At 32.7% G+C, this 12,218-nt stretch overlaps 1 protein-coding gene across 4 annotated transcripts in view; it reads right to left on the bottom strand.

Annotated features, from left to right (window-relative positions):
• IMMP2L (inner mitochondrial membrane peptidase subunit 2) overlaps positions 1-12,218 on the bottom strand; it is a 430,059-nt gene that overhangs the window by 142,619 nt on the left and 275,222 nt on the right. For all 4 annotated transcript variants that reach the window (XM_085513905.1, XM_015854164.3, XM_032443055.2 and 1 more), the window contains exon 4: positions 2,247-2,312. In XM_085513905.1, coding sequence (XP_085370031.1) covers positions 2,247-2,312 — 66 coding nt within the window. The remainder of the gene's footprint in view (positions 1-2,246; positions 2,313-12,218) is intronic.

The raw sequence follows: 12,218 nt of genomic DNA, 5'->3' as shown, positions 1-12,218 counted from the left end.
CAAATAATTATTTGCATAGATTTTTGAACATTGAAAGTATGCATAAATTAATTCTGTCATCTGACTTCAATCAAAATTTGCAGAAAAAGACAGGCTTCATACTTTCAAGTGAAAATGTAAAACTGCACAAGTCTGCATACAACCACCATCTCTTTGCAAAACTGCTATCTCCACAAGTAGCCCCATAAGTGCTTGAAATCCATTATACACATAGGCTGATTTCCACTATACTGCATCCTGGAAATGAAATAACTACTATACAAGGAGACTGGATGTTTTTTCGACAAGAAGAAATTCTAATCAAACAGTGGATTAGAAAAAGGCCTAATGACACAGGATTTTTTGCATACAGACATAAGTATCCCACTTCAGATACTAAAAACAAAGACTGACTTCAGACATATCAAACAGAAGTCAGAGTCTTCCGATTACTTTTTCTTAGTGTGACTAGTCATCTGTTTTAACCAAAAATACCCTAGTCACACACCTGCTTGTGGTATCATTAGAAAAATAACACCTATTATAGAACAATCTTGACAGTCTCTACTTTATTACTTAAGTTTTTGCTTTATCCTGGTACTGTGAAGTTTGGCAAGCATTACTTTATTTCCCACACACACACAAGTGGACAACAGAATAACTAGCTACAGTTGCCCAGTAATATATTCCTTACCTAAAAATAAGCCTTTACAGATGAAGCAAAAGACTCTGGGACAATTTCCATGTTTTTGAGAAGAAATATATACACATATTTAAATTACTGGTATCAACATTTGTAAAAATAAATTAATCTAACCTGTTTTTTTGAATACAAATGAGGGTCATCACACAGTCTTCTATAATCAAAAGTGACACACTAACCCTTCAGTCTTGTAAGTAATCTACATGCACTCTCAGAGCTACTGTGCTCCAACATCTTTTTCCACTTAGCCAAAAGCACTCACTTAAGTTAACAAATAGTTCAGAGTTTTAAGGATTTAGAATTTATGTTATTAAACATATTTCATATTAACAAAAATTTCATTCAGTTTCAAAAATTCTGGCAAATATATTAATAATATATTATTATCTTAAGGATGTAGGTTTACACAAGAGATGACGAAGTAGCAGTCATTATTTCTGTTTTTATCCCTTTAATGTGATAGCTAATTGTAGCTGTAGATCTTCATAGTTCTCAGACATCAGGTTCTTTTTCTTAATATTTGTTATTTCAGCCTTTTTCTTCAAATGAAATGGTAGAATTTTCTGCTTAAACTAAGAGGATTTGAAATTTTTCAAAAAAATAGAAATCATATGGACTGCAAAAAGAGATAATAATAAAAAAGACAGAGATATATCTCATAGTGCTTAACAGCCCACCACTACTGCTGTTAAGCAGGGCTCACTGAGGCCACGCTCAGATCCCTGATTTGAATTACAGTCAAGTACTTCTTAAATATTCACTACAGCAAACAAGAATCATTACCGAAACAGAATTCCAGTCTGCCATATTGCCTAAGAGTTTCCATATCTTTACTTGGAAAACTATCAATTTGCCCTCCAAACTCCATGCCAATTCTATTCTGTTCTTGGGAAAAATAAATCCTTTTAAACAAATGTTTTTGTGGAAACCATGCCATTTTGACAAAAACATTTAAATTACATCTACTAGTAATTTATTTCCAACCAGACCCAGTAGGATGGTCTATCTGTTAGAGTAAACCAAGTCTTGATGTATGTTACAGTCTACTTTTTCTGCCTTCTCTTCTGATAGAACAATTTACTCCAAATCAGTTCCACCGTATTCCCTACAGATATCCACAGACTGCAGTAAAAGCAGTCATCTATGAGGGTAATTCTCTCAAAAATAAAGGAAGAAAAAAGGATCTCCCCAAAACAAACAAACAAAAATATTAAAAGAACTCAGAAAATGTGCCAACCATAGCATGAAACAGCAGCTTTAATTTTCTAACTGAAAAATTAGAGTATTAATCTTATTTAAAAACTGCTGTACAATTACCTCTCCTGATACTTAACAGAGATAATCTAAGAAGCATTATTTGCACCCATAAACATTTCACAAGAGTGAGTATTATTGCATATCACTTCTCTCATTAAAAAGGAGACAGGTATAACACTGACATCCTTCTTAAAAGACAGGAAGAAAATACTAGAAAGTTCTTCTTGTCTAGGATACTGATTTAAAATCCATTGAAAAGCTGCACTATTCCTATGAAGACTCAAATGCTATGGCTTAAAATACTTACTTGATAATGTCTCCTTCAAGAGCAATCACTCGTTTAATGATCTTCTGTTCAGGGTTTCTAGGAGACCTAAGACAGGGGATAAGGTTATACAATCAGTAATGTTCCCATTGTTTTAAGAAAATGAAAAGAAATTCAACAAAGAAATAGACATTATTAAAGTCATTAGGAGATTCCATGTTCTCTTTGATATTGCATCAATCATGATGTTCCACTGAAGTGAAGCTACTACAATCATTCTCACTGCAAGTCATTATTGAAAGCAGATGCTGAAAAATGACCTGCATGCAAACACTACAATAACTGACATACTCCTACATTTTATCATGTAAAGCACACTCCACACTATTAGAAGCAGAATGTCCCACTACCAGTGAAGAGAGTACCTTTGCAAATAGATTCATATGTTAAAACTGTAATTTTCCATCAAAAGATAACATCATATTGTGTTTAAACATTCATCTGATTTTCTCACTTCGGGGAAAAAAAAGAATCCCCTCTTTAATATTGACAACTATCACTAATTCAGGTAAACCTTGCCTATGTAACTGTAGATTGTTTAAAAAGACATGTAAAGTTTTCTGAAAGTAAAGGTTCTTAATATAATACCTATAATATCAAGCTTTCTTTTCAATTTCTTTTCCTAGAAGCATGTTTTATTGAGTGAATTATGATCAGACATAACACAGAATTATGAAAAAGCTAAGATGAAGTTCATACTCAATCTGAATAAACCAAGTTCCATATTCAGTTTAAGAGACAAGATTACTAGGTGTTACTCTACATGAATTCTGATAGACTAATGCACACCACAGTCTTACTTTTCTACATACTATGATTCTACACTCATTTTATTTCATTTTTTTTACTTTTAATTATGCAAACTTGGTAGAGTGATTTCATGTGCTTAAAATTCTTTTTATTTGCTTTTTGTATATTGAAAAGGCAGTAAAGAAAAATATGGTTTTGATTTTCTGCTGATGCTTGGTTTCTTTATATTAGACTCTGAGTCTGCTAGAAATGCAATTACAAGGGGCTTATGTTGCTGGTTTTCTTACTGAAAACATGGGTCATGCCATCTTCACAACGAACCTGAGCATTCAAGTTCACCTCTGGTCAACTGGTAGCACACTAAGATTACGTTTTCTTAAAAAGTAATGAGGAAATGAACCTGGCTGAAAAACTCATCAGCAGTGCTGCATGATTACTGGTATTTGCTGTTCACTTGCTCTTCCAAAAGTTAAAAAGAAAAATTGCTTCAGGCTAAATAAAAATTAGAATAAAAATTTAATATGTCTTCAAGTGCTTAAAGAATTTTAAAAAATATTATTTTTTTGTCAATACTTTTGAAACTTATTTATATTTCAGTGCAATTAAATAAAATTGAAGAATTATAATTCTGAAATTCAAAAGAGCTGGTATTTTCACTTCATCATTTACAAAAGCTGATAACTGTATTTTCACAAAAAGAAATTTGATTCCCTTAGAAAATTTCTAAACCCCTTTACCTGAATTATCAACAGTGATTTTATTCTTTTATTTTTATCCAAAGTGTCCTATATTCCATATAACTCTTGTCTTTCATGTTTCTGATCATGCTTAGAACACATCATTGAATTATTATTTTTTTTACATATCAGTTTGGGGCAGGATTATTTTAGATACAGATACAATTAAAATACGTGGAGTATCCACAGCACTTTCTCATACTGTTCCCTAACAGGTTTCAACATGTACTCTATGGAGCAGTGACCATCTGCCATTCTAAATCAGAAGGCCTAAATAAAAATATCTTATTATTACAAGCTTTTATACATTTAAAATATTAGCAAAAACTACTTCATTGTTGTTTGTTTTTTTTTTTTGATGTTGTTTGTTTAGTTTTGTTTCTTTTTTATTCACTTGGACTCATTTTGTAATGCTTTCATATAAAACTGAACTGATGGAAAAAAATACAGAGCACCTGTGATGAACTGTGTATTCCCAAAACTGAACAAAAACAATTTTTTTCTGTTCTTTCAATCTTCTCTTCAGCTTGAACACTTCAATATCAAAGTTTGTTTGGAATTTCCCATGTTAGCATTTTCATTTGATTAGCATCTATATATACTGTAGTGTAAGTACAGGTCTCTCCCTTAATTTGCCTTCATTTTGAGGGAGAGGGGGAAAATCATGAATTTGAATAAGCATCGCTTTAAATCTGAGATATGAGTATCTGTTCTTATGAGTAGTTACCTTCCTGCGAGTACCTATACATTACAGAAAGAAAAACTAATGCCCATGCCATGGAGACACCTTACTTTGAATTAAAGCCTCTAACGTTGGTTCACTTGTTTGAAAAGCAAATGAGCAGTTTAGGATAAGAAGACATGGAGGTGGATCACCTCAGTGATTAGGGGAGATGCAAATTATTTATTCATCATTAGCAAGCACTTCAAGATACAATATTCCAACTTCCACCCTACACCTTTCTGGCAAAGGTCTCCTTTTCTCTGTCCAAATACTACTGATTGAAAAAAACACAACAACAACAACAACAACAACAACAACAAACCAAAAAAAACTGAGAATAGACACCACCTCCCACTAACTTACACATTAATTTCAAAGTTAGGACATACACTACAGCAGAAAAGCTGTAAAAAGCTCATTTTCATTATCAACAAGAACAAAACATTACATACCACCACGGAAAGAAAATAGTGAGAAAATGAAGAAAACACAGCTACAGCTAGATTTTATAAGTAAAGCACCTCCAAAAACAGTCTGAAATAAACTGAAAATTTACAAGTTTATAAGAAGATGTAGTTTACTGAGTAGAGGTGTAAAAGTTCTTGCAAATACGTGAGAAGTTAAGACCTTGTTCTATATCAGGTAAGTACTAACAATCTTTTCTACTTATTATCTCACTGCTCCAGTAAAAATGAAGTGTCATTTATGTTTTTATTTTTAATGATATGCTCTTACAAAAAATATACACATACATATACGCATACATGTAAACATAGGTATAAATTTGTACAAGCATGCATTCCTCTGTGTTCAGCTTTGCACCAAAGAATTTACATTGGAGAATAGCAGTATTACAGAACATGTTTACCTTGAAAGAAAATGAGAGGAAGGCTGATGACTCTTCCTGATTGACCAACTGAGTACTTAGTCATGCTATTGTTCCAAAACTTTTCCCCTTCCATTATTTGGATTATTTATTTATTCTAATGGATACTGGTGCTTAGCATAATTTTGCATAACTGCTTCTTAAGCTAATTACAAACTGATCAATAACTAAACTTGCATAGTATTTCCATATTTTTACTTGACTCTTATTTGATTTATTTAGCTATATTCTATACAAAAGTGCACACAATAAATCATGCTAAAGAGCTTAGAACTGAAGTTTCTACAGGCTTTTCTAGAGAGAATGCTTTTTAGTCTATATTTTGAGAACCCAGTAAGACAGATGAAGAAAAATAGCTGATCTGTTTCTACTCTCCAAAGGAATATATTAATATGTATACCCAAGTGCTACGTGATATTACTCCCTGTCGAAAATGCAGTCTCTGTAATCAATAGAAAAAAAAAAGGAACCAGAAACTGTTCTAACATGATGTCAGATGCAGGCACACCAAAAGCAATTACATTTTTTGATAGATATTAGCACAGTAGATATCACTAGAAGAAAAAACAAAAAACAACAAAAAAACAGCAACACAGGCTACTACTAAAATAAATTAATGTAATTAATAAATTACTACTACAACTAAATTAATGGTAATTCATAAAAGGAAACTGTTTGCTTTAAATGAGCACTCAGAATTTCTGGGTGTATATGCCAGAACAAGATCTTATATTGTGAACTCATCACCTTTATCCTAGTCAACCTGTATAGCTTTTATACTCACATTTTAAAATAATTTAAATTTTGATACCTTTGATACTAACATTTTAGATAGGTCATTATAAGGTATTTATTAAAAAGTTGAAGTTAAAGATGTCTGAAGCTTGTGTTGTGTTTTTATGTACACATCTATTTACATGCATATATATGTTACTGTGAGCACTCAACTTTACTTATTCATGAGACAGAAGGAAGATGTTTAGCAGCAGATAGAAATTTGCCTTCAGATTATGCAGTTTATTTTTATGCAATTTGTTCATCGTTTACCTGGCTATAACTGAAACAGTGAACACTGCACTGTCATAGCATGAAAAAACTGAAATAATGGAGGCTACCTTCTTCATAAACATCTTCTCTGTATTGATTTACATCGTTAATGTCAGACAATAAGGTTTTAATTCCACAAAACAAGATGATGTGCAAGCTTCTGCGATCTTAATCTAAAGCTATGATCCAAAGCCATTCACCCAGCGACCTCTTCATTTCCCAAAATTAACTCCTGTCTGATCTTAAAATTCCAACACACACTTAACGCTTCTGGGCATTTCCAGAACTGCTGCCAAATGAAAAATGAGTTGTTTATCTCCTCCTTGAGCCTTTTGGGGATCCATAAAATAGCCAGAGCAGTAACTAAAATGCAGTTGAAGCCCAGAATAAATGTTATCAATATACCTACAGAATTGGAAACCTTATAATACAATTTTAGTAGTTTTATTTTTAAACTATGCTTGGAGGAAGAGGAAAAAGTGAGGTAGTAGAGGTACCTCATCCTTATTTGCTGGCACTGCTTAATAAGGTAAACGGAGTTTTACTTGGCTGCATCACACACTAGATAAAGATGTTAACTCTTCAAAAAAAGTGATCTGCCCTTCACCTATGAAAAAGGAGCTTCCTATTAGAAGTATAGTTCCATACAGCTGAAAACTTGTAGCAGTAACTATTATTTCATCCCTCCTAATACTACAGCTTGAACAAAACAGATTTAATAGATCCCTTTATTAAAGTTGAATACCTTTTATGTAGCATACACTCACATTTTCTACATCAAAAAAATGTTCACATATTCATTTTTTCCAGTCCATAATGATCATTTTAATTCCATAATTCTTTATGCAGAGAAATGCCACAATTAACACTTTGATTTAAACTTTGTTGTTTTATTTTTCTTCTGTAAATGTTTTGTTTCCTTCTAGTTCCAGCAGAAACTGAATCTCATGATAAATATAATATTTAACCTACAATATAGCAGGTTCTGAGAAAATTTCTATATTGTAGAAAACAGCATATGATATAATAGCTGTCTTGTTGCCAAATTCTACTATACAAAACTCAATATAATTCTGTTACCCAGAATTGTTGCCAAATACTATTTTACAGAATTACAAAGAACTGATGCATTAGCTGTTTCCAGTAATCAGGCCCAGTATCTGTATTCAGTTTCAAGAAAGATATTGACAAAACGGATAAAATGAAGGGCTACCAAAATGATAGTAAGAGAAGAGTAATGGCTAAGGGAACAGGCTTTACAGATTAGAGAAGAAGCAAAGGGTTTAATTGCTATATGATGGGTGATTAGAGAGAAAGAACACTGAATTTTCTGAGATGTGCACAACAGAAGGAGGAAAGGAAATAGCATGAGATGTCGCAAGGGAAATTCCAAATGGACATGAGAAAAAAAATGCACATTATATGTGGTTAAAAAGAAGTACAGACTGTGCAGAGAGACTGAGAAACACAGATAGCTCTGAGCATGACTGGACATGTTTCTAAGCAGCCTGACCCAGTGTTGCAGCTGGCCTTGCTCTGAGCGGACTATGAAGAGCTTTTAATTCCATTCAAATATAAAAATAACGAAGCCAATACCTTAGGAAAAAAATAAAAATAAAATAAAATAAATGACACAACACAATGCAGTCTCTGCCAAAAGAGAGCAGACTGATCCTCTTAATTAATGTTCAAAGGTTTTTCTTTTCTGTCATTTTGGACAGCACCTAATTGCACCATAAAGTATTTGTGGAGAAGATTAAGGTATAATCTGAAACATCCTGAGTGACTATGAGTCTAACATAAAGAGAAATTATTCCCAAGTTTCATTATCCTTAATCCTCGGAAATTGGATAAATTCAATTTTGAACGCAGATGCAACTTCAATTTCAATACCATGCCTTCTCCTCCAAGGCAGGAAAACCTATGTTTTATTTCTTCCTCATGGAGAAAGATGTAGGCACAACAGTTTTCTTAGATACATCAGCACCATAAACTTCTTAGAGTATAGTTAGTCTTAAAATTCCAGGTTCCCTTTTGTGATCACACTTTTTACATTTCCAATTTCTTCATGGCACACAAACCTGAGAAGCTAGTATGATTCAGCTCGGATTACTACTAGGCTGAATAATAGATTAAGGAAAGTAACCTGGTATCATTAAGTTGGCTTAAGAGATCTTAAAGATCTCTTTGCTTTTTATAAAAAAAATTCTATTTATTTCATATGTTTAGGTAAAAGTCTCATCGTTTTCATACTGGGAGTGATGCTGAAAGGATAAAAAAAGTGCTATCTAAACCATTATCTGAGTAATTTGCTTGCTTATGCAGTCTGCCAATACATTTTGATTATTACTTACAGTTCATTCTGGACAGTAACCATGTCAATCAGGTCATGCTTTAACAAGAAAGGTGCTCTATTAATTTATTAATCAATTATGATGTTCACAGGCTTAAGCAATGACTAGGAAGACAAATGACAAGAAAGTATTTGAATTGGGATTGCAAAGCAATCTGATAGGACTATCACCATTCATAGTTTTCTCCCAGTCCATGTCAACATCATTGCAGCTGAACTGAACCAATTTATAATTTATAATGTGGTTCACACCTACTCTATAAAAGAAAAGCTTCTAGATCAGGATATTATGTGATAGCAAAAAAGATTTTTGATGAAAACAGATTTACTAACAAATTGTCATTATCAAAATAAACTTTCAATAATCATATTGTAATTTTATTGATAAGTGCCACCAGCTTTGCCTGACAAAACTTATTTCTGAGCTGACTAGTCTTAGCCATATTTTAGTTTCTTCTGATAGAATGAGTATAAGCTTTGTGATCACTTTGCTCAGCTAAGTCTTTCCTAAAGCTTTTATTTTGTGTTAAATACTGAAAATTCACTGCCCATCTTGAAATCATCTGCGTTTTCTCTAATGTTTTTCCCTTCAAACGAAAGATATTTTCCAAGTGGTATGCCATACTACAAAACCCATGTTTGTGTCGACGCTCTCCTGATTTTGACCCCCTATTGATGTTAAACAAAATTATTACATTAAAATAACTGTCACAGATTGGAATTTTTTTTCTATTGAAATATTACATAGAAATCATACATTCTTTTGACAATGTTAACAGATAGCAGCACCAATGGAAAATGTTTTTCAACTGCTCCTGAATTCCCTCTGATCTACATATGAAGATACAAACACCAGTCCCACTAAATAGTGTTTAGAGATACATTTTGAATGGTCACCAGTTTTCATCGATAGTTTACACAGTAAGTACTTCAAGACAAGAATTACACCAACTGGTTAAGCACAAGTTCCAGTGATGCTTGAATTCGTCAGCAGCTTCCCTGGAAAATATGTTCAACCATATAATTAAAAATGCAACGAAAACTACGCATCTAGTAACGTCCCATAATTCTTAATTTAACTCCACATTATATTAGCATTTATTAGTCAAACCTCTGTTGAAAAGCAAAATTCCTAAGTGTCAAAAAACTATTCTGTTTTCACTGAAAGTAATGTTATGCAATAATTACAGACTGCAAGCACATACAGCTTGAAAGACAGTATTGCAGTTTTTATTTCAGTATTTCATTTTTAAAATGCACCAGCACCTAAAACAAAGCATCCCCAAAACTTCATGAGGAATTTTAAGCACACTGCACACAGAAATAACAATCTGAGCATCATAAAGTTTCTGTAAAGGAGTCATATCCTTTGTCATATTGGAACAATTAGGATTTGTAAACTACTGCCATAAGCTCTGCAGTTCTTGGATATCCACACTTCTCTCCCCTTAACCATTGGTCCCTACTACACAGACAGCCCTGGCTCCTCTCTACATTCTGTTTAAAAAATGAAGGTTAAATCAGAGTAGAAAAGTACAAAACTGGCCATATCAAGTAGGTCTTTCTACATCTTGGTTCCCACAATCCAAACAGTGCATCTGAAAAGCTTTCAGAGTTATAAGGCAAAGTCAAGATAAAAGAGAGAAGGAAAGAAATCAGCTGTGTCTTCATAAGACAATGTTACCTTTTCAAGACTCCAGCAAGTTAGTTGAAGTGAGGCAAGAATTTAAAAAAAAAACAAAAAAAAAACAAAACAAAAAAAAAACAAAAAAAAAACCCTGAAAACTAATTAAAGTGTTTAATTGAAATAAAAATAATTCGTAGACTGCAAAACTAGATGACAAATCACTCTGAAAACTTCAAAAAACTATAGTAACTTCCAAGCATAGGTACTATTTTGAAGTAAAATGTTATTTAATTGGTTCTCAGCATTCCAGTCTAACCACTCTGAGGTTAAATGACTCAGCTGCTTGTAATGCAGACTGTGTAATCACAATAGTTATGTGCACTTGACCTTCTTCCTGTTAACAGAGAGACTCAATTAATTACTTGCTGTTTTAACTGGCCATTTCACCTTATCTTCACCTTTTCCAAAGGGTTGAAAAACTCCATACCTTAACCTTTGCCTCTGAAAGCACACGTAGAAATACTTATCTACCAAAAAGGAAGTTAGCACAGTCTACAAATGAGAATATCTTGCCTTTTATGCTTAAGTCAACAACAGTAAAATCTTCACTGTTTCACTAACCATTATGCTGCAGTGTAGGAACCAAATTTCATCATTATTATAGCTGCTCAAATATTCTAGTCTTCAGTAGAAAGATAACATTACTTAGCTCATTTGCAACAGACAAAAGAGGGAAAGGCACTATAGCCTGCAAAATGCACTCAAATGTTTGAAAATCAGTCTCAGGTTTCAGGTAGGATGCCAGATAGTAACAATGTACTTAGTTTAGATAGGAAACTAAATTGTGACGCTGAAGAATCCTAAGTCTTTTGTCTACCTTTGAAATCACCTAGATACCATAGCAGTGTGATCACTGCTTATTATATTTTTCTAAATGATACTTCAAGCACCTGCAGAGAAAATTTTGTTTTTGATATTTCTGAGAAGCTTGACGCTATGGTCAACAAACTAAGCCTTGCAGGGGAGTTAAGTCTGTTATTGTCAAGGTACAGAAGGAAACAGACAAAGTGGGATGAATCACCTTCTGGAGAAAAATCCTGATGGAGAAAGGGAGCCAAATTTCAGCTTAGTCTAGCTATCTCAATAGGAAATGAGTAAAGATAAATATGAGATAAGTAAAGAATTGAAACGAAACGGAAAAAAAAAAAAAAGAAAAGAAAACAGGAAAGCAAATAAAATATTAATGATGCAGTAAATAGAAGACCAAAACGAAGATAACGTATACTCTTAAAACGCTTGTAGTATTTTAATAAAATACTTATAACAATTTAATAGAAATTTGTCAAATATTATTTGGAATAAGGAATAATTTATCAGGGTGATCTTTGTATTGCTAACCTCCAGGAAGCTAAATGAACTGTATTTTACTACTTCATCAGTAGATAGAAAAGGGAACTGTTTATAGCTTTGAATTTTTACATTCTAAGTTGCCTTGTTTTGGCAAGAACTCAAAAGAAAATGAAACAATTTTAAGAACAGAGTCATCAGGTCATCGTAAATCCAAAGGAGAATAAAAACACTTCTACAGAGGCAATTACTTCTTTTAAAATGTCCCACATTTTATAAAATTGTTTTCTGATATTTTGAGGGAATGTGGCAGACAATTAAAGTGGAATCACCTTTTGTAAGAGAAGGTTTTAACATAAGACAAAAAACAAACAAACACCAAGAAAGAATGGTTATAAGATACGGACATGGTTTCAAACTCTTACAATGAATGGACACCAACATAACTTTTTTTTCTTCACAACTTTTGCTTTTAACTTAGAT

The sequence above is a fragment of the Coturnix japonica genome, chromosome 1, assembly GCF_054131305.1.
Source record: "Coturnix japonica strain WE chromosome 1, WE-NBRP24, whole genome shotgun sequence".
NCBI classification, from domain to species: Eukaryota; Metazoa; Chordata; class Aves; order Galliformes; family Phasianidae; genus Coturnix; species Coturnix japonica.
This window is presented reverse-complemented; position numbering and strand designations above follow the sequence as displayed.